A 24,165-nucleotide genomic window follows, 5' to 3' on the forward strand; every position below is an offset into this window, starting at 1 on the left:
ACTACAGCATGTGAGTATCTTTAGCACAATAGTCCAACAATACTGTAATTAGGTTTGGTATAGGATGACCAGAATAATCCTGTCAGAGACCATGTGACCTTATGAGCTGAAGGATGTTAGATCTGTAAAAAATAAGTCAAGGCAACTGGACTTGCTGTATCAGAAGTCAAGAAAAATACAGCAAGTCCAGTTGCCTTGGCTTATTTTTTACAGATATGCCATGACCTGGATGAATGAGAACCTTCCCAGACATGAAGGATGTTAGGATTAAAAAAATCTTGTATTTATTGAAAAAAAGGAGTTTTAGGTTTTTTTTATTTACGTCTACATATTTTCTAGTTTTGGATAGAGTTGTTTAATTTTAGAACCTCTATATGGTTTTATAGCTGCATCTCTTTTCACTTCCTGTCCTCAAGGAAATCTCCACAAGGTGAGGACATAACCCACCTATGACAGTTGTCAGGGGAAAAGGTGTCCCCACTGGGACATTACCTCTTTTGTAATCTTACTCAGACTGGAAGAGGGAAGATCAACACTAGAAGCTAATGATAAACAAAACAGTAAGTCACCAGCACTCCAAAGATTCTCCAAGCAAAGTTCTTTTTCTTCCATGTGTAAATTTACCTCAACAAGTGTAGCAACGTTTCGAAATGCATCCGGTTCCTTCACCAGGCAAAACAAAGTGATGCATGTACAGTGTAGTAATCACAATATATACAGGCAGTCCCCGGGTTATGAACAAGATAGGGACTGTAGGTTTGTTCTTAAGTTAAGTTGAAAAAAAAAATGTTGGTTTTGGATAGCATAGGGAAGGGTTTACCCCCTGTAAAGTTTGTTTTGCTGCGTGTGCCCCTGTTCAGAAGATTTCACCTTACTTTCTGTCCCTGTGACAATTGGAATTTGAAAACTTTGGGTTGTCATGGAAACAAGGATTGGTGATAAAGCTTCAGTGGAGACACCTTTTTTCCATGATCACTATTACGGGAGTGAACTTCCTTTCCTAGGGGTAGATTTCCTGTCACTTCCTATTTTCTCAAGGACAGGAAGCGAGATTAAATCTTTCTAATGAGGATACAGACAGCAGTAAAAAACCTCACTGTGACCCAGAAGAGGAAGCGGGCACCCCTCGTCTGCACGTCTAACAAGAGCCAACTTCTTGTAATGTATGTACAGTACTACAAACCAGACCCAAAAAGGCAGGCACTCCTCGTTGGCACGAGCACGGTAATATTACAACTACCCCTACTGTACAGTAATAGCTTTTGTTTGTAAGTAGGAGTCGTATGTAAGTCGGATGTATGTAACTCGAGGACTGCCTGTACATAAGTGCAGGCAAAAAACTAGGAGCTAATGGGGCTCTTCTGAACATGTTCTTAGAGGAGTAGAGAGCTGACTAAATAAGGGATGACTAATCACTGCTGTTTCTGTTTCTTCAATGTCTAGTCAACAGACTGGAATTGTGTGTCAACCAGTATTGCTACAGTTTCAATATGTAGTATGTATTTCAATGACCTTCTTTTTTTTATATATATATTTTTTTATTGTTTTGTTTCCATAAAAGTACATTTATACATAAACATTCATAGATATTGATTTCAAATTGTCTCTTAGTTTTAATAATTATTTATAACTCTAATTAAAAATACAACAACTTACACCCACTTCCAATATCAATCACTAGCCATCCATCAAACTTCACTCCCCCTATCACTCTCTTCTCACATTCAAGCTCCCACTCTTATAGTTTTCTAGGGGGGGGGGGAGTGTACCAAAACCCTTATGATTCATTTGGGATGCCCCTCTAGTGTTAGTGACTACTATAGCCTATAATATATATGTAGACCTCACAATTTTCCCTTTTATTATATACATTCCACTATTCTTATTATGCATATTCCTCGAGTGTTTAATAATGTGATAACTAAACAATAAACCCTTTTATTACAAACTTGATACCTTGTTCCTTCCTCCCCCCTCCCCCTGAATATTGTGATCCTACTCTTATTATGTATCCTAACTACTATTTGATGACCTACATTTCTAAACCCTACGTGTACTACCTTTTCACTTCTACTTCATCTAAATATACCTCGTGTCCTCCCTTCTTCGTCCCATCCTCCCATTCCCCCCTCCTCTCCAGAAAACTATCCTCATTCCTTTCCATCTTCCATTCATACAGGTCATATACTATGTTTATCCAAAAATCTTGTAATAATTTTTATATTTTCTGAAAGTTATTATATATATTTTTTCTATTTGGCCATGCATGCGTTACCCCTTGGTCTTTTTTCAGTTTCTGGCTTTATCCTTATTTTAGCATTTTTTCAAATTCCTCTGATTGTCTAAATGATTCCCATTTCTCCCATATCTTTTTATAACTATCGTTCCTATCTATATCCTTTGCACTTAATTCCTCCATATATCTTATTTCTTCCATAATATTCGACCAGTTTTCTATTGAAGGTGGGACTGTTGATTTCCATCCCCGTGATGTACTTATTTTGGCGACTACTAGCATAAATCTTAGAATATCATTTTTTTTTTTATTGGACCTGGAATCAATGTTAATAATGCAATTAGGGGATCCTTTTCAGTATTTGTTGCCTCCACAAAGCGATACATTTCAAATCCTGACTCCCAGAATGGTTGTAATCTAGGACAACTCCACCAAATATGCAAATATGTTCCCTCTTCTATACCGCATCTCCAGCACCTGTCAGACATCTCTAAATTTATATGTTTAATACCTTCTGGGCACCTGTACCATCTGGATAGTACTTTATAATTTTTCTCTTGATGGAATGAAGACATGACTGAGCTATGTGTCATTTTAAATATTCTACTCCATTTGTTCTCTGATATTTCTCTCCTCATATCTTGTTCCCAACTTTTGATATATTTTGTATGTCCCTTATCTTCCTTCTCCCTCAGCATGCCATAGACCACCGATAAAGTATGTGTAATGGGTGTCTCTCTTATACAGAGTTTCTCGAATGGCTTTAATGGCCTGTTGAGGGGATTAAGAGCCCTAAGGAATCTTTTATAGTCCATTAGTTGGACCGCCTCCATCCACAGTTTCCCATTAATTTGTCTTTCTGGCCTTAACTCACTTTTTACTTCATCTTAACCTCGTTCCAAGACCTGCCAAACACGTGTATATGAGATGTTCTCATCTTTCAATAAGGAGACCACTTGCATACCGGGTGGAATTTGTGGATTTCCCACTATGGGAGTCAGGGGCCCAGGTCTAGCTGATAAATTATATTTAGTAATAGACCTATCCCATATGTGTAATACCGACTTCACTAAACATGGCATATTTGAAATATGTGGTCTATTCTCTTTTGATAGCCAGGGGATACTCGTCAGGGGTATGGGGGAAATATCCATATCTAGTTTTACTACCCCCTTGTTCTGACTACTATGTAACCAATCCAATAATCTTGATATTAAGGCCGCTTTATGATAAAGCGCAAAGTCCGGGAATCCCAGTCCTTTTTGTTTTGATCTCATTAAAATTTTTACACTAATTCGAGGGGTTTTGTTAGCCCATACGAATTTCATTGCTGCTGATCTTAGTTTTTTTTAAAAGGTGTCTGGCAATAATATGGGTATTGTCTGGAATCTATACAGGATTTTGGGAAGAATGTCCATTTTTAGGACGTTTACTCGTCCCATCCAGGACATTCATATATTACTCCACGTATTAAATTGGGCAAAGATTTTGTCAGACCAGTCTCTGTAGTTAATATCATAAAGTGTGTTGAGGTCCTTAGGGATATTAATACCCAGGTATACAATAGAATTAGGCTGCCATTTAAATGAATAACTTTCCTTTATACTGAGTTTTACTTTATCCGTTAGAGATATATTCAAGAATTCTGATTTTGATATATCTATATGAAAATTACTCAGGTCCCCATATTCCTTCCGTTCTTTAATTATGTTAGGGATTGTTATTAATGAGGAGGTTATAAAAAAAAGTAAATCATCTGCATATAGTGCCATTTTATGTTGTTGTGTTACGGAATAGATAACTTTTATCGAAGGATTTTGTCTAATAGTAGCAGCTAGTTGTTCCATCACTATGACATATAATAAGGGTGATAGGGGGCATCCCTGACGGGTTTCATAAAAAATTGGAAAAGAGTCGGATAATTCCCCATTCACCCTTACTCTTGCAGTTGGATGTGTATATAGTGCCATTACCTTAGTTACAAATAATTCTCCCACTCCCACTTTCAAAAGTGATTCCCTAAGAAAGGTCCAATTTACTCTGTCAAATGCTTTTTCAGCATCAATTGACAGAAGACACAGTGGTATACTCTCTTTCTGGGCGAGTCCTATTAGATTGATAACCCTAGTTGTGCTGTCTCTAGCCTCCCTTCCCTGAACAAATCCAGTTCGATCCAGATGGGTTATTTAGGGGTGGACTTTTTTTAACCTGGCCGCCAATACTTTTGCGTAAATCTTCAGATCAATCTTTATAAGAGAGATTGGACGGAAATGTCCACATTCTGTTAGGTCTTTACCTGGTTTAAGGAGTACAGATATATGTGCCTCCATTGTCTGTGTAGGAAAATGACATTTCTCTGTAACTGAATTGCAGATCTTTGTAAAAAAAAGGTATTAACTGCTCTTCAAACTGTTTATAGAATCGGGCTGTGAACACATCTGGCCCAGGAGCCTTACTAATTTGTAGTGTGGATATTGCTTCGTGGATATACACGCGCACAGCACTGACGAGGCATCCCTACACTACCAGTGTGCTATAATTTTCCTCAACCGATAAATTTCTCTACCGCGTCTCTTCCAGGTGCGCATGTCCTGAAAACAGCTGATTCGGATGACTCGGCCCCACTGGAAGTGACACAGTGGAGAAAATGTATAGGATCGAGAAAAATTATAGAACACTGACTTTGACACTGTCCAGCCCCTCCCACTAACCTCCCACAGCTCACAGCCCAGAAGCATGGACAGCCAGTTCCCCGGCAATTCATCTTAGTGAATTGGCCCACTATTTGAAAAATAATGTGGAGAAAAAATTTCTGTGACACAAGAATGTCTATGCAGGTGGGGCGTGTGGGAGGGACTTGTATATGGGCGGAGCACAAGGGGGCCCCATAATCTTGTATTGCCCGGGGGCCCCATGTGTTGTCAGTCCGCCCCTGATACGAAGTATGCGAATTGGCATGTGAATGTATAGCATGATCTTGTGCCAGTTTATCCTGTACCTTGCCCCTACTCGACCTCCCGTAGGGGTGTGGGGAGCCACTTCCAACCTACCACCCCCCTCTACAGATAGTCTTTAACGGGTACCTGTAAAGTATGATCCGATTTTTGATGAAGAGCTTCTCCTCATTGTAGTGGCTAGTGGTAACGATGGTGGCTGCGGCTGCTATGTCTTTTTTTTCTTTTCCTTGACCCTCATACGTTGGATTAGTACCGCTGGGCTAATAGGGTAGATAGAGCTGGGAAAACCGCAATATAATGCTACAGTCCGCTGTATCTTGGATGTATCATGGATATAGTTTAAAAGCCAGTGGACCAGTATGCAGTATACAGGTGCAGTATGCAATAGCCGGAGTTCAGTATATGGCAATATAGGGCTGATATACTTGCATCAGAAGTCTTCCGGATATCTTCCAGCCGTTCAGTGCTCCTGCCGGGTGCTTGCCCGATAGTGGAACGCTGATATAGCGCTATTCGTGGGGGAGAGGAAGGCCGTTGGAGACATGGGAGAGCCGGCTAGTACCGATTAGATCATTGCCCTTAGCGAGGCAAGGTCCGTGGACGGGCGGCGCTCAGGACCTCTGCGTCCTACGTCATCGGCACGCAACGTACCACCGTCATCGCCTTGTTACACGTGTATTTCAATGACCTTCTGACTGAATTTCAGCGTTAAAACCCATCTCGGGGCAAAACCTAACCCCTCTCCCTTCCTCCTGCCCCCCTGTAATACATGCAGACAATTTTTTAAATAATATTTTTACCTAGTGGGTGTTTTATTTTACTAATTTGAGTCTGCCTTCCGGGTCCCTTACCAGCATAATTTCAGGGTGCAGGGGACCGGTACTCCAGTGTTTGGTCACACACTTGTTAGTCCCTTCGCGTTGGTGTCATTGCCTGCAGACTAGTATAACAGTGTGTCCTACTGCAGTCCTTGCAGCGTCTGAGACCAAATAACGATGGTGGTGCTTGTAGTGATAATCACGGATGGCGCCATGTGCATCAATTAGTAGAAAGTGAGGATCACCAGCACTCAGGCGATAACGGTCAAATCATAATGTCCGTCTATTCAAATAAATTGTCACAGATATCACATAGTTAATGTTTCGGGGGCCACACTGGGTCCCTTCATCAGGGCAATAGAGTGATTAACGGACATTACGATTTGACTGTTATCTCCAGAGTGCTAGCGATCCTCACTTTCTATTGCCTGCAGACTGTCTCTCCTATCCTGAGAGGACCTTGGTTCATGACATCCAAGATGAAGTGTCCACGCTGTTGGAGCTGTAAATGGCACTGTAGTGCCATGCTAGTCAATGATAGTCTTTGTGGGCATGCTTAGCTATGATACACACAGGAAGTTCTCTCTGTATGCTGTATAATGCTGTAGTCTGATGTAATATTCTTCTAAGCAAGTAGAACTTAATTCAGCATTAATCACAAGGCCTAGCAATACCAACTACCAGCTATGGAAGTTCAAGTTTGAAATGCTGCTATGCAAAGACGAATTGTGATGAGTAGTGAGTAAAGACAGACCCACTAATGGACCGGTGGAGGAATGGGACAAGAAGAACAGGCAAGCAAAAGGAATTATAAGTCAGCTAGTGGAAGACGACCATCTCATCCACATAAGAAAAGAGAATACAGTTAAAGGTATGTGGACTGCATTACAGAAACTGCATGAGCATTCAAACCTAAACAGTAAACTATATTTGTTACGCAAGCTATATAAGATGAGGCTAGAAAAAGGCCAGGAAATGTGTGACCATGTGAATGCCATTCTGGAAATCGAAGAGCAGCTACGTGCCATTGGAGAGGAAATTAAAGATAACCACGTGGTGGCATTACTGCTATGCAGCCTTGCAGAGTCATACAGTGTTCTTATTAACGCTCTAGAAACCAGACCTGAGCAGGAACTAACACTAGAATACGCCAAAGGAAAATAAATTGATGAATATAAAAGACGTAAAGAAGATAGGCACAATGAAGAAAATAAGAAAATCCTTAAGGTGCATGAGAGCGCAAAGCAAAACAAAGAAAGCAGAGCGTGCTTTCACTGTAAAAAAAATTCTGCTCACCTGAAAAAGGACTGTGCAATCTAGAAAGCAGAGCAGCGGGAGGCACCCACAAGAGCAAGAGCTAAGGCTAGGGCTGTAGCTCCCATGGAGCGAGTGAGGCACTCGCCTCAAGCACAGCTGAGAGGGGGCGCAGCCAGGACCAGCCTGCCTGTGCCCCCTCGCCCCGTTGCCATGGCGAGCACAGGGCGCCATAGGCAACACAGGCGCCAGGCCGCCAACACAGCCGCAACTCGGCAGGGAGAAGAGGAGTGGCACAGGCTCCAGGTTCTCCCCGATCCCCGCTGCTCTCCCTTCCATGTGCACCTTGCTGTAAAGCTGATGACGAATTGATGAGTGCGTTTGCCATTTGTTTTGCCATCCTGGAGGTGGGGCACATGACATCACATACCGCACACATCTGTTGGGGGGCACAATTTTCTGTTACCTCGGGCGCAAAAGGAGCTAGCTACGGCTCTGGCTAAGGCAGCCACAAAGAAAACTGCAGGCACATGATGGAGCGCTACCTTTAAAGTGACTCAGAACAGTACGACACACAGATGGTGTATTGACTTGATTTCAGTGCAAAGGACAAAGTTTTCCTAACAAACAGGAAAAGTATTACTGCAGAAAATAACGGTCAAGGATTCTTGACCTGCATCACACTGTCAGGGGACAAGCAGAGTATCCTCGTGAAAAATGTATGTATGCCCCCTACCTAGAAAGAAACCTTTTGTCAGTGAAAACCCTTGCTAATAACGGTCTCAAGGTTCAATTCAGAGGTGATGAATATACAATTCGAAACAATAAGCAAATCCCTGCAAAAGGAACATTGGATGAACACCTGAACAGACTCATCACCATAGACGAGCAGATCAAGAAAACCACTTACAATCCACACAACAAAGGTATCCATCTATGGCACAGCTGACTAGAGCACGGAAACCCGGAAGCCATAACAGATATTATAAAGAGAGGCATATCAGAAGATATAACCGTACTGCGCTGCCAAATGCCCATGACATGCAAATGCTGTATGGAAGCAAAGGCCACATGTACCCCACATTCCACAGGTCATCCAAAGAAAGACCACCCACACCATGGAGCCTATACCCAGTGATAGGTGCAGACCAATGAAAACTCCCACATCAGGTGGGAACAGATATCTACTGATTTTCATTGATGATTATTCCAGGTACACAACAACTTATCTGATGAAGCACAAGAATGAAACCTCAGAAGAACTTCAAAAGTTTGTAGCCATGTCCAGCAACAAATTCCAACAGCAACCAGTAATTATACACTCCTGAACGAAATGGTGTAGCAGAACGGAAAAATCGCACTCTTATAGAAATGGCCAGATGCATACTGTCAGATGCCAACCTACCTAAGAAGTACTGGGGAGAAGTAGTCATGACTGCAACATACCTACAGAAGGTGCTACCTTCAAAAGCCGCAGAAAGCACCCCATTTGAAATGTGGCATGGATCGGAGCCTAGCTTAGGGCACATCAGAGTGTTCGGATGTAAAGCTTACGCATATATTCCCAACGAGAAGCGATCTAAATTGGAGAACACAACCATTGAAGGTATTCTGATGGGCTATAATGAACAAAGGGATTTAGAATCCTCCACCCAAAGAATGACAAACCAACAATAACCACAGCGTTTATTTTGATGAGAACCCATCACCAGAAACAATGATCCCGGGAAGTTGTGAAGTGAATTCGCCCAGTGAACCAGCAAAGAAAGTTGAGCAAAGTGAAGCCCCACAGGAGTCAGAACAAGGGGTTGAGCTTACAATGGATAAGTCAACTTCCATGTTAATTCTGCTGAACAACCTGAAATTAGAAGATAAACTCGGGGAACAAAGAGAATACAACCCTGCAAGCTATCATATACTGCTAAGACACATAGCATACTCGAACCAACTTAGTGGGAAGAAATATAAAATTACCAAAACTCAAAGTCAATCAATGGAGACAGGCAGCAGAAGATTAAATAAAATCACTGCAAGAAAATAAAACCTGGACACTCACGGAGCTTCCCCCCGATCGCAGAACTATAGGAAGCAAATGCATTTTTAAGGTGAAGCTTACCATCAGAACACTTTTTAGCATCACTGCCAGGAAGGGCATGCAAGTGAGACACCTAGATGTTAAAATTGCTTTCCTATATGGAGACATTAAGGAAGATCTCATGGAGCATGGAGCAACCACCAGAGTTTGAGTAAGGACACCACCTTGTGTGTAAACTCCATAAAAGCATCTACAGACTCAAGCAATCTGCAAGAATGTGGAATAAGAAAGTGAATAAAATACTCACGAAAGAGTTCACAAGAAACAAAACAGATCCCTGTCTTTATTGCAGGAATTAAGAAGACAGATGGACATAAATCCTAATTTATGACATCCTAGTTGATGACATTATAACCTGTTTTGAAGAAGAAGGGGGCTAAAGTCAAATAGTACACAAACTAAAACAAAACTTTGAAATTAAGGAGCTAGGAAACATCAGTCACTATCTGGGAATTGAAATAGAGAGAGAAGAAGATGGACGCTATCTTCTCAACCAAAGTCAGAAAATTGCAGAAATTCTGGAACAATTCCACATGCAAAATGTCAAGGAAGTAAAAACACCTATGGAACCAGGCTACCAAAAGAGCAATGAAGCAGAAAACTTACCACACAACAATGACATGTACTGCAGAGCAATTGGAAAGCTACTATACATTGCCACTGTGACAAGACCAGACATAGCGGCAGCAGTGGGCATACAAAACAGTCGCAGCACCCTGGCAGCGTGACTGGAATGCAGTAAAGAGGATGATACTTAAAAGGAACAATATGGATGAAGCTACGACTGCGAGCAGCATCAAATCCAAAACTAGTTGGATATGCGGATGCTGATTGGGCCAGAGACTGCACAGACTGCAAATCCACAAGTGGTTACATCTTCCAGTACAGGGAAGGAATCATCAGTTGGTCTAGCTGAAAGCAAACAACTGTTGCACTTTCCTCAACTGATGCTGAATACAGTACATAGCAGCAGCACACGCTTGTCAAGAAGCAATATGGATTCGCCAGCTTTCAAATCGATATTTCTAGGGAAAAAAGCACTAAAATTTATTTTAGTGCACACAAACACAATATAATACCCTTTTTGTTGTAAACAATTAAATATAGGTAATGTCGAGGCAATATATATATACACACACAACTAAAACACAACCCTCAGACCCTTTGATTGGGTGGAGTTAGCACTGCAAACAAGAACAAGTGGCTTCAATAACAGCTGCAAGCTCTCATTTTACCATTAGAACTAATGAGGAATATTAAGAGTCAAGAATAAGGGCCAGTGATTCTTGCAACATCAGATTGGACTTAACTACTTGCCGTCCGCCCGTTGTAAAAAAACGGACGGACGGCACTGCAGCATTGGTGGTTTGCCGTCTCCAGACGGCATTTTTTTTCTGCTCGTGCGCGCCCCCTAGCGGGCACACACAGGCAGAATAGGCCCGACCAACGCAAACACCCGTTACCGGGTGTTTCACATATAGACGATCGGCGGCTCCATAGCCCGCCGATCGTCTATATGTGCTCGTTTTTTTGCCCGCCGCCGCCGGTTTTTTTGCCCCCCCTGACCCCTCACCTTCAATCCCGGGATCCGCTGCCCCATCTGCGGCCCGAGTGATGTAAACTCTGTACTGTACTGAGAGCACACGGACTTCACTTTACCTTTACCCCCTTTCATTAAAAATCACCTCAGCGTGCAGCTCTGCATGCTGATATGAAATCATCTTACATTCATTAGTTAAACAAATTTTTTTCTTTTACATACAGTTGGTTGTTTTTTCACTTCCTGGTCCTCTTGGGCATTAGTGATGTAATGTGCACAAGCGTTGCACCTGAAAAGGTTAAAAAACACAAAATATAAAGCGCACTCCTGTAGGGCAGACAGGCTTCAAACAGGTGGCTGTTATGTAAAGGTGTGCAGATCTCCTTGTTACAGGGAGAGGACCCTGTCTATTGGAAACCACGAAAATCTCGTATCTTCTCGTATCACTTCTCGTATCTACCAATTTTGGTAGTTGCGCTCCTGATCTTTTGTTTGTTTACCTGAAAAGGTTACATCAGCAGAGCATTGCTGGAAAACATCATCTGTAATCTCATGAGATCTTAGGGAAAGGCATTTTCCTCTGTGTGCCAGAGTTCCAGGAAGTAAAATGAGATATATTATTCTGCCGTTAATTAAAATGGCCACTGTGAGAAGACTGGGAGGAAAAGAAAAATGAGGTATGCAAAGAATAAAAAGCCGGCAATTATCTAGAAGTATGTGTACATAGATTGTCATTACTGAACATTTCTAAAGGTATCTTTGCTGTAATTTCAAAGATATGGGTAAAGTTCCTCTTTAAGTATTTTTTCCACTTATAAACCTTTTTATTCTACTGTTGCTTATGCAGGTTTTGTAATATATTTTCTGTAAATATTTATTGCACCATATTTATTTTCTCATCAATTAAAATAATATTTAACTATTGTTAGGCAGAATCTCTGAGTGCTCTAGGGGAGGCAAGAACTTTGCCTCCCTGATAAAGCTACTGTAGTTTAAACCAGTGGCTTCACAAGGGGGGTGCGGCCCGCACCTGGGTAACATCATTGGAGGGGTGACACCAAAATGACTGACAGTCATTTTGGTGTTATCCCCTCTGAAAAGTTGGGCACTCGGTCACGGGACAGTTACAGGAGAGAGGAGGGGGCCCGGTGGCATACCTTATCCCGCCGTATCAATGTCCCTTCCTCTCTCTTCCGGCGTCCATCACCAAGATGGCCACCGGCAGATATCATCAAGAATGCCGCGCATGCGCGATGACGTTACGGCAGGGTGTCACCAGGTCAAAATTGCAATAGTAGATGCTGTGGATGGTGCTAATTTACGTTAAAACTTGTGGTACCATTTACTATGTGTGTGCTCAATCGACCTGTCCCAGTGATGGTCACCCTCAGTCTGCTGGTGCTTAAATTTTAAATGCATTAACAGTTACCATTAAATCTGAATGATATATTATATTTTATATTATATTTAAACTGTTCTAAAATCACCTCAAAGACTGCTGGAAAACCGACACTTCAGGGAATATTGATTTCCTGGGTTCCCCACAGCTCTCACTGGTTCCCACTACTGACCTCAGTGTCAGTACTGTCTATTGTAGTGGCATTAGAGCCATCAGGAGAAATCACAACTACGGGGAGCCAGGAGATCGATATTCCTGGAAGTGCCCGTCTCCCAGAAGTTTTTAGGAGACCATTTCTTAGGAGGGGAGCGGCGTGTTTGGTGGTATTTTCTGTCTTCAAAAATGTTGTATAGCCACAGTGTTTAAATGAGATTTTCACATTGCCAATATGCACAGTAGGTACAACATGAGAATGTATTTAATGCAATATATTTATTATCATCATTGATTGATTTATTTTTTAATCATTACTTTACTTACAGGTTCAGTTTATGATATCAGTGGCACGGAATGTTCTTTGTCAACCGGGGATTTGTTAAAAGTTATGGGAAGGGAGTTGCAGTGTGTTAATCTTGTGGACATAAAAACAGGAAATAGCCAGACACTTCCGAATAACTATCAAGGTATTATTTACTCCTATTTACTTTTTTTTGTTTATTTCCAAAATTTATAAACTCAGAATTTTGGATTTGGTGGAAACAAGTGAAAACAAAAATGCTAATCTGCATACGTTTTAGAGTAAATCTAATGTGACTTGTTAGTATTGACAGAGAACATTATATTGAAAGAATGGAAGAGAAGATAAGGGTATTCATTAGATTTTATATTTTGTATGCCAGCAATACATAGAGACAAGTATCCAGAAAGTAAGTCTGAGTCTTGTAGGAGATGGTCCATTTGTATGCACTAATGAGCAGACAATATACAGTTAACAAATATCTCAGATCACATAAAGATAGAAATAATTTCTTGCATTTTTGAACACTTTCCTTAATATATATTGAACAGATGAACAGTAAAAAACAGAATAAAAAAAAAATGTAAAACTGCCAAAAAACTATTTTTAAAGTCCCCCTTTCCCGTGAACGCATGCATACTAACTTAAACACGCTTTGGGTGTGCCTGTGTGTGAAGATGATGATTACACTACACGTGTTGGGTATCTCCATATGCACCAGAGTGAATAATTCTATAGCCAATATTCCAGTTAACTCTAAACTGATGACCTGTACAGGCTTTTAAAGCGTTGCCTATTGCCTATGGACCTTTCACAGGAGCATGCAATATTTAAACTTGGCATGGGTATCTATTTACTCAGCATAACCTCATCTTTTATATTGTACAAAAAAATGGGTATTATATTGTGTTTTTGTGCACTAAAATTAACTTAAAGGAGAACTATGAGGTGCGTGCTTTTCACTCACCTCATAGTTCTAGCCGACCTGTGACAATGAGACTGTCACATGTCGGCTCAGTAGATCTCTGCCGTGACAGGGGAGGGGCTGGTTTCCCCCCTCCCCGCTCCGATCCGCCAGCGCTAACTGGCGGAACTGATGGGGGAGGGGGCGGGTACAGCTGGCTCTGCCTCTAGATAGGCAGAGCCAGCTGTCAGTCACGCAGCTGGGCGGATCCAGACATAATTGTTGGGATCCGCTTCAGCTGCGGCGTCAGTATACAGCGAGCAGCAGCTCGCGGTATACTGCGGCGTCTCAGTATATCGCGAGCTACAGCTCGCGGTATACTGAGCCTAGGGTAACGGGAGGACGCTAGTTTGTGTCCTCCCGTTACCCTAAGGAGAACTATGGGGAAAAGCCTTAACCCCATAGTTCTCCTTTAAGTGTAATTTCTACAAAAAATTTGGGGTTTCATAAAGAGTTGCACTAATATCATACAACATAGAAATTTGCAACTGCTGCCATTGTATTCCACAAGGTCTCTGCTTTCAGAAAATATATAACTCTTGGGGGTTTAAGTCATTTTAAGGCCTAAAATGTGGATTATAACATGCGTGTAAAACCCCCAAAAATGCCTTGGCAGCTAAAGGGTTTAAACTTAAAGATTTTTAAGGCAAATTATGCATCATTCACATGAATGTTATGAAAATCAGGGATCATATTTTACCCACAGAATCAATTTTTTGGCCGGTGGTAATAAAAAAGATGGTGTATGTAAAAGAAATGATTAGGTTTAGGCAACTTTACTACAGCTAACCAGTTTATTTTTAGTAGGGATGTTCAGATACCAGTTCAGATACCAGTTCAGATACCAGTGCCGATATTTGGCATTGTCACGAGAACTACCAGGGTTGCAGCGGTTGCAGCTGGGACCTGGCTCTGTCTCTCCACCACGGTGCAGAAATCATTAGTCTGCATTGTTTTAGAAAAACTGTCACATGACAATAAACAAAAATGTTTTAGTACTTGTACTTGTAAGTACATGGGCAAGTATCAGTACTTGTACTTGGAAAAATGGTATCGGTGCATCGCTTATGTATATTTATTTTTTTTAAATACCGTATTTGCCGGCGTATAAGACGACTCGGTGTATAAGACGACCCCCTACTTTTTGTGTTAAAATATAGATTTTGGGCTATACTCGTCGTATAAGACGAGTAAAGCCCAAAATAATGTTTAAATGCAAGCACTAACATCCATGGCGGTATTCCCGAGTGTGGCTTGGGGTTAATTTTAGTACCATAAGCGGTAACCCCGAGCCACACTTGGGATTACAGTCTCTTACCTTGTCCACGATCCCCGCTGTGTCCTCCGTCTTCCGCTGAGTCAATCATGGCAGGCTTTGTATTAATAAATACAGGCTTTGTATTCATTAATACAAAGCCTGCCGTGATTGGCTCAGCGTGGTATACTGTATGTAGCCGAAGCTACATACAGTAAACCGTATCCTTCCGTATGTACCCGGCGTATAAGACGACCCCTGATTTTCGGGGGATGTTTTAAGGTCTCAAAACCCGTCTTATACGCCGGCAAATACGGTAATGCATTTAAATGGGGATGTACACTCCCCAGTATACTCCTTAAAAATGACAACTGCCTCCTAACTTTTGAATTTTTCTCTAGTCTAGTCTTGGAGCTGGAAAAGTATTTGTACATGTATTTGTACTTGTACCGAGTACAGTAATTGGTATCTGAATTACCCCAAATTTGTAGACAAAATATTTGCTGTACAGGACACTCTGGTGAAGCCAGAATAAACTTGAATGCATTAATATAGTAAAATAGGTTCAGATTATTTACCTAAATAACATATCTGTATTCCAGGTATGTTTGAAGTCTATGTACATGGTTGCACGTACAGCACTCTTGAGATGTTACATGCAGAATTATCCAGTGGCGATCACATGGTTCCGTATTGGTTCACCTCCAAGTCTGATTTCACAGTGGGAAATCATGTTATTTGGCAACAGCTTCCTATTCACTTTGTGTCATTTGACAGATGTACCAGTTGTGCTGAATGCCATGTCTATGAGGGTTCACATTCATACTCCATCACAATCCCCTCATCCACACAAGGGCACTTTTATGAGTATGAAAATACAGAGTCATATAAACTTGAACAGGTCTTGCAGTCTCCAGCTTTACTGAAACGTTCCTTCAAATGCAGAATTATAGGAACTGGAGTGTACAGGATATGTCCAGAATATGAAATTAAAACAATCATGAATAGTAAGTATATTACCTGCTCATGGTAAGTAGCTAAAATATGTATATCTCTATCCTGAATGTATTTCCATTAAACATGGCTAATGTTATACACAGTTCTCCCACTTTTGTCTTTTTATGTTTTACATAATCTTTTTTTTTTTCAAATAGCAATTTTTCAAAACAATAAATAAAGTGTAAGTTCAGCCAGTTTTTTTTTTTTTATTATAATTTGAATAGACTGAGGTTGGATTAAAACCCCTGTCAGGATTTACTGCTGACTGGGACTCCATTAGAGAGATGGTTTCACCAGACAGGAAGTGAGGATAAATTTCAACAAGGAGACATACATCAGTTAAAAGCATACAGGGTTTCGAGCCCTGCGCTACACTGCTAAAAAAGAAAAAATATTTCTGTGTGTGTTGTTTTTAGAGATTTTCCCTAATTTCCTGTCTGGCAAACCATTGTCAGAGTTTGTGAGGGAAAACCACTGTAACCAGACCCTGAATGGCTGTAAACCTTAACAAGAGATCTAAATCTTTGCCTACAGACTGACTCATTAAAATGCCATCTGAGCAGAGCATTGATGGATGTGGAAGGGAAAAAAAATCACTTCTTTGACTCATGTAGTTGAGCTATTGAGCCCTGTATACACCGGTTCAGTTATGCAGCTTCAGGCAGCCTGGAAAATACATGGAAAGGAGCCCAGAGGTGCTGGCTTGATGTGTAAATATGAAAGATTTTTAACATTTCATATTTACCTAAAAATATGTATTTTTTTTAGTTTTGAACATGATAGAGCAAGAAAAAATGACATTTCCTTTAAGCAAGCTGCAACTGAAAATTGAAACATACAAGATCTACATCTTGTGTTTTTGGCCACTTGAACAGCATAAATTAGTAATAACTTTTTTTTTTATATAAACACACCAGATTTTACCCAGAAGTAATGTATCCCCTCATTGGAAAGGTAAACCCCACAATCACAAAATTATATTAAAATGTAGAAAATATATATTGAGTAATTTTATGTTTTTAAAATACTTTCCTGGATTTAGTCTTCAGCCCCTATAATTTTTATAAAACTGCAAATATATAATTTCCCTGCAGGTACAGTAACTAGCGGCATTTAAAATGTGTAAAGAACAGCCGTAGAAATTGAAATTATTACTTCTATGATTAGCTTATTTGAAGTTTTGTTTCTGTGAATCTGCACAGAGCTTAAATACTTTGTAGACATCTCCTGCAAAATTAGTTTATTTTTGTGAGATACTTTCTAAGACATTTGCACACATCAATGAATGCCAGGACGTATTTTATTATTACAACACTGCACCAGCTGATGTAGCTGTAACCAAGGCCAATGACCAAGGCAACCACATAGTAACCAGTTTGAGAGAGGGCATGTTACAACCTTTCTTCCAAATTATACCACAGAAGAAATGTCAGTAACCTTTGTTAAAATTGTTGCAATGTACAGTATATGGTTCACCTGGTTATTTAGGTATTTTCTTTCTTTCTTTCTTTATTTATTTATTTCTTTCCTCATACAGTGAGAAAAGGCTTGGTGATGATTCCATCAAGTCTTGAAGTAGATGTAATAGATATTACTGACCAGTGTGGAAACATCACTTTTATCCAACCACTGTCCTTGGAAGAAGTTTGTGAGCATGAAAGCAGGTTTCCAGTTGTTGCAGAAATTCTGGAGATGGCAGAATGCACCCATTTATTGAAAAATAACACTTATTCAGCTCTACACAAAGGGAAAAAAATTGTTATCCACAAAAAAACTATTTCTAAAAAAGTGTTGGCCAAAGCCTGCAAAGGTAAAACCTTTAGGTTTTTTTACATCCACAAACAATACCAAGGAAAGTTTCGCCAAAGACCAAGAGAGTTTTCAACAGTTTATGACCTGTGGACCAAAATGATAGAAGGAACAGAGTTAACTGTTGTGGTGACCCAGGATAGTGAGAGCTTTGATGATAACTTCCCATCTCTTTGCATTGGTGATCATCTACGCACTTTGCATCAAACCAAAACTGTCTGCTCAAGTCAAAGTGGGTCACAAGAAGTTGAGGTTTTGGTGTGTATTAAAGAATCAGCAGATGATGATGAAGATGATGAACCAGAAGAAATCAAGCTTCCTTTGTATATGGAAGGACATTTTGTTGAGGAAGTTAAAAACAACACAAAATACAACATTAGTAGTTTAATAGAAAAACATAAACTCCCCTGTGAGGTGAAGGTTGTGAAAAAAGACATGTCTTTACCCAATGACCCTTTGACTTCTTTTCCTACCCTAACATTGGAAGAAGTAGTGGACGAACCTGTATTGTTGGTCAGTTTGTTGGACAATATCTCTGAATGCTTTGAGTTGCCTCTTAAATACTTTAACATTTCAGTAGTTTTGCAGGATGATTATGTGCATTCTACAAGAGATTTAATTACTTCAAATAAATTAGAAGAACTAATGGAATGGTTTTATTATTCTTTGAGGAAACATCTGCCAACCCAACAGCTTCCACCTCCTCGGCCACCGAAAAGACTGGTCAAAACTAAAGAACATCACCCATGCAATAAACCTGTTGAGCCAAAAAGCCCCGTTCATCTTAATTTGAAGGTACAGCATTATTTTGTGTATATTGTGTGTAAAATGGTGAAATTTTTCCATCTTTACTTTTAAACTTCCTTTTTTGTAAATTCAAAAAGGATTGGTCTATTTATAAAGAATATCACATTGTCCTATAGCACTGCAGTTGCTCTAGAATATTAACATACACTAATACAGCTAAAAATAAATCTATTAATAATATTAATATTTATATTTTAAAGACATTTTAGATCTCTTCGCATTAACATCTGCAGGGTATTTTCCAGGAGGGTGGTAAAATTCTCCTTGAACTTAAAAAAATTCATATAGACCAATAATACTAATAGGAAAGGGAGACAAGCTATACTATACATTTAATAGATACAAAAGAGCACTAATAGCAAAAAAAAACCTCTGTGGTGGACTTTGCAGGCTGCAGAGCCCCCTACAGATCCTTCAAAGCCCCCCACAGATCCTGCAATGCCCCCACAGATCCTGCAAAGCCCCCCTGAGACCTGGCAAAGCCCCCCACAGATCCTGCAGAGACCCCCCTGGGACCCTGCAGTCTGCAGGGTCCCAAGCAAAGATCTGCTTGGCGACAGATATAGTTTTCCTTCTTCCGGCATATTCCAATTCTGTTTTCTAGCAACATAAGTTACAAAACAACACTTTCACTTGTACTTCCCTTTGAAAAACCAACTGCACTATGAAAGTATATACCTCGCTTTCCTTCTCTTTTTTTTTTTTTCCAGACTCCACTGAGTCTTTCCTTATCTCTCAGCTGACAATGAGGTACAATTGAGAGGTTCACAATAGAATTGTGAACCTCTCATTAACCACTCGAAGACCAGGGGAGTTATTCACAAAGCTGCCGAAGGCAGCTGAGTGAACGACCGACCCGAAGGGAAGTGAGCTGAACGCTGTTCGGCTATTAACTCCAGGCTTGCATTGCCCCGTGGTACCGAGCAGAATAGAAAAACAGTGCAAAAAGTAGAAGAAAAAAAAAGTAGATTTTTTTTTTATAAAGGTAAATATATGATAAATCTTAAAAAATAAATAAAGATTAAAAAAAGTTCAAAAATAAAGATTATTAAAAAAACAAAAATAAAGATCATTGAAAAAAGAAAAAAAAATGAAAAGAAAGAAACTAGCGGAGCTAGCAGTGACAGGTAGGTCTGCCCAACTGTTTCCTATTGGCCGTGACCTGCTAGAGTCTTGTAGCAGGTCCCGGCCAATGAATAACAACTGGGCGGAGCCGGCCGTGACGTCACAGCCGGCTCCGCCAAGTTGTCCTTGTTTAATGACAGTTCAGCGTCCCCAGTAACCTGGGGACCCTGATCAGTCATTGCAACTTGGGATAGCCAGCTGTGAGATCACTGCTGGCTCCACCCAGCTGTCAGTTGACCGCTTCGGGTTTCACGTCGGCTCAGTCGAGCCGAAACATATGCCTTCGGCTCGGCCAGCTTCGGGAGCTGTACGGGCTATAGTGAATAGCAGCCCTTCAGTTCGACTGAACTGAAGGGCTCCAGCGGCCGAAGCTAGCCGTAGGATAAGCCGGAGCTCGGACCACCCCACAACATCCCGGAAGCAACTTGTTTCACCACAACTTGTGTTACTGTACACCACGAGCCATCCCTTAACCGTCCCCTCCACCCCTATTCTTTTCTCCCATCCAGCCACAGCAATCTTTTTTTTATTCTTTCATTTATTTATTCATTCATTTATTTTCATTCGGTCGCAGCGCTTCTTTTGTTGTAATTTTTTTTCTAGCATTATTTGAAAATGCATGCAGCCTTCTTACATAGTTTGGGAACAAGTGATACGTCAATTTACTTCATAATAATTTGTTGCACTTTCCTAAATGCACCAAATATGGTTTTTAGTTTAGGTGCTTTTGGTGCTCCTAGGGCCAGTAGTTATTTTCATAACTGCAGCCGGTTTGCACACAATCACACCCCATTGCTAGGTTTACCTCTTTTATACAAAACGTTGTATTATTTTGCAGTTTCTAACATGGCATACAATTTTGTTTTTGTTAAAATAAACATATGAGAGTTTTGTTTTTTTCTGATGGAAAAATATCTGTGGCCAATAGCAATACAGAAAAAAGCCACTATGTTGTTTGTGCTGCCTATAGGCACAGGTCTATTGTGCCTAATGGTAAATCTAGTCCTGGTGTTCTTTATATTGTATATATGTAGATGTTACCATATGGTGATAGAGACTATTTTTTTAAGCTGAATTTGTTGTGTACATGAGGGCAAATGTATTTTATCCGCCATTTTATGATGGGGCAGGGTCTGGATCAACTGTGTGTAGCAAAATAGTGTTTGCAAAAAAAAAAAATCTGTACAGTTTAGTTTTTAGGTCTGATTAGGCTGATGAAGCAATATCAAATACATCTAAAAATTAATAATAGTTCTGCTATATTTGTATATAAGGTTACTGGTCAGACTTGTTTCCTTCCAGCTAATAAGTGCTTACTGCAGCCGATTTTATCATTACTGTCATTTTTTTTTCCAGTGAAAGGAAACCTGTGTGTGTGTCTGTATGTATGTGAGCTGCTACTGAAAACTTTTTTTAAAGACCTATGTTCTGGGTCCATAATCCTTATCCTTGCTTCACTGTTGAGTCACTGAGATAAAAAGATATGCAGGTACGAGTTGTGACCTCTTTGGCTACATATTTTTGGTTTCTGAGTCATTAAACACTGAAGGGGAGGATGTCAGTCATAGGTTCGCATTTCAAAAACAAGTTGGCAAGTTTTTTCCTAATTTTGTCCTGGCAGATTCCTGTTAATACCTGATCAAAACATTATATAAACTTGTGCTTGCAATATTCTAAGCGTTTTTCTTTTTTTCATTTCAGGAATCTCCAGACAACCTTGCTAAACCACCAGTGCCACATCGGAAGGTCTCTTCAGAAAAGAGTAAAACAGCTGGTGAGATATGTAAATTACAGAGGGGTAATGAGTACATACCCACACCAAGAAGAAATACAGTAAAACCAAAAGGTGTGCTAATGTCCCTATGGTGACCCCTTTCCTTTACTAATGCAGGACAAACTAATAGGGTAATTAACATTCCTCCTACCCAGTAACATATGCTAACCTTCCCTCACCCCGTCCTGTGGTGCGTGCAACCATGCCAAAATCGAGATAGTAGGGCTTGTGCCCATGGGCATTGTTTACCTGAGTTTGACACGTTAGCAGATTCCCATCTACCTCAATGGTACAGTATAGATCACTAGTTCTCAACTGGTGGGTCATGACCCAAAAGTGGGTCACCACTTGCCTTCCACTTTTCTAGGGCTCCTCAGCGTCCCCGTAGAGCAGCACTGTCAGTTCTCGCGCCAAGCACCCATTCAAAATAGGCTGCCCGGCGCCGAGTGTCAGCTTGAGATGGGATGGGGCTGTGGCTCTGAGGGAGCTCCATGAATACATGCATTGCTTACAGCTCCCTCTGGACCGGAGTGACGTCACATTCTGGCTCGCGGCACCTCTACACATGGGAGCTGTACCAGCAATGCACAAATGGATGGAGCTCTGTCACGGCACAGCAGCCCATAATGGACCTTAGGCTGAGGATCCACTCCAGTTCTCGTAAGGTAGGGAGACTGGGTGGATCTTAAAAACGTTTTAAAATTATTATTTTTAATTTGTGTCTGCGATTGTGTATGTATGTCAGTGTTTTTGAGGGCCCATTCACACTAGTACAGTGCGTTAATCACATAGTACCATGCGATTAACGCACTGTACCTACCGTGCATTCTGGTGTGGGAGGTGTATTGCATTGCCACTCATTTGAATAGTACCCCAAATGCACCTCCCACCAACAGTTCGTACACCCACACCGGAAGGCGCGATACCGCAATGCCGTGCGTTCCATTGTAGCGCAACCTGGGTCGTGATTTATTGAGCAAGGACAAATGTGGGTCCCGAGGTTACACAGGTTGAGAACCACTGGTATAGATGACAGTTCTGAGGCTGTGTTTGACCTTCTTTGAGTGGTCCTTTTGGAGAGTCGGCATTTTGCATTTGAGCTGCGCTGTGTTCAGATGTAAAAACATGCACTTGACAGCATCTTATAATATGCACATTCCGTGGAATTCATAAAGAGTGTCGTAGACACTCTTTAGAATTCTGTCATGCCCCCACACAACAAATGCGGTGTCGGTTAGAAACTGGTACATGAATCTGGTGCATGCCCGACATTGCAGTGCCTGTCACACAGTCAGGCACAGAGGGTGAGGAGTTTTCCTGTTAGATGAATGGAGCCTGATAGGAAAGCTGAGAGGCTAGCTCACCAACAGGACCTTCATTGTGATTGACAGTGGATAGCAGTGGGCAGATTCCACAGCTGCTATTGTTCTGTCTAGTGGCTATGAAATCCGCTCACTGCAGTCAATCACAAGGAAAGTCAACCTGATGGGGAACTCAGAGGGATTAGTTCTTCATTGGGTTCACCTAACTTGTGATTGACAACGGAAGGCAGTGGCTTGATTCCATAGCTGCTAGTAAGAGGAACAAAGATGGCAGTAAAAATATGAAACTTTTTTTAAACCTTTACCCTGTTATTCAAGACTAGAAAAAAAAACATTTTTGGTTGAACTTCCACTTCCATCACTTAGTTGCACTGTTTCAATAAGTTGACTAACACTGCACTGTTCCAGTTCTATATTCATAAGATTCTGTCTTCACTATACTCTGGATTCTCTCTTCTCTCTAGCCGCTGCTTATGAATAACCTCTTTATTGCCTATATCAGATACAGACCTGCCTTGTTTAACCTTTTGTGACCAGAGGTCAAGGATGCCTAGATGTGCAGGCCAAATTTAGAAGCCGCAGCAAGTGTTGATTAGCTTTAACAATATTTCTATGACTAATTTGCATGCCTACATATTTTTTATAGATTTTTTTTTAAGGCCATATAAGGCTTTTATTTGGTAAACAGGAAGGACAGGGAGGGAGGGGAAATCATTTCAATGGGAGCCCAGGCAGCAAAATTTAGCAGCTGAACAGACAGGGAGTATAGCATGGTTTATTGCAAGAATGTAAAACCACAACAGTATCATATTTCTAAATGTATTTACTTTATTCCTGAAGTAGGCTGTACTGATGTGATTGGATCATAACATGCAACATAAAACCAATAATGCACATTTTATTCACAGACAGTGATAGTGATGATGGCTACGAAGACATAGAGAAACACATGAAGACTCAATTAAACATTGTGACTAAAGTGAACAAGAACTGAATAAGGTTTTGAGTCAGGCCAAACCACTTCAAAAGCACAAACTAAAAATGCACACACAGTTGTAAACCATTCCCAGTGCAGTGAAAGGTGTGAAAGCCTATTTTTTGTATAGTAATATTTGTCTACAGATAGATGTTTGCTGCCATGCACCTTTTCTTTCATATATGATACCTGTATGTTCTTAAGTGAGCGTTAAGTAAAATTTTCAATATGTACAGAAACCTAATTAGGCAAGTGATGTATTAAAGGAGAACAATGAGGTGAGTGATTTTCACTCAACCACATAGTTCGAGCCGATGTGTCGGCTCAATAGATCGGGAAGTGAGCGAACACATACCGTCGCTCACTCACTTCTCAATC

The 24,165-nt window shown here is 40.7% G+C and overlaps 1 protein-coding gene across 1 annotated transcript in view; it reads left to right on the top strand.

The window, feature by feature from the left end:
- Positions 1-23,848, top strand: part of THEMIS2 (thymocyte selection associated family member 2) — a 27,983-nt gene extending 4,135 nt beyond the window's left edge. The window contains exons 2-6 of the mRNA XM_018566895.1: positions 12,782-12,922; positions 15,578-15,982; positions 17,512-18,578; positions 21,417-21,561; positions 23,720-23,848. Of these exons, the coding sequence (XP_018422397.1) occupies positions 12,782-12,922; positions 15,578-15,982; positions 17,512-18,578; positions 21,417-21,561; positions 23,720-23,805 (1,844 nt within the window). The 3' untranslated portion in view covers positions 23,806-23,848. The remainder of the gene's footprint in view (positions 1-12,781; positions 12,923-15,577; positions 15,983-17,511; positions 18,579-21,416; positions 21,562-23,719) is intronic.
- The last annotated feature ends 317 nt before the right edge of the window (positions 23,849-24,165 follow it).

The sequence above is a fragment of the Nanorana parkeri genome, unplaced genomic scaffold (assembly GCF_000935625.1).
Source record: "Nanorana parkeri isolate BGI_ZX_2015 unplaced genomic scaffold, ASM93562v1 scaffold986, whole genome shotgun sequence".
Classification (NCBI taxonomy): Eukaryota; Metazoa; Chordata; class Amphibia; order Anura; family Dicroglossidae; genus Nanorana; species Nanorana parkeri.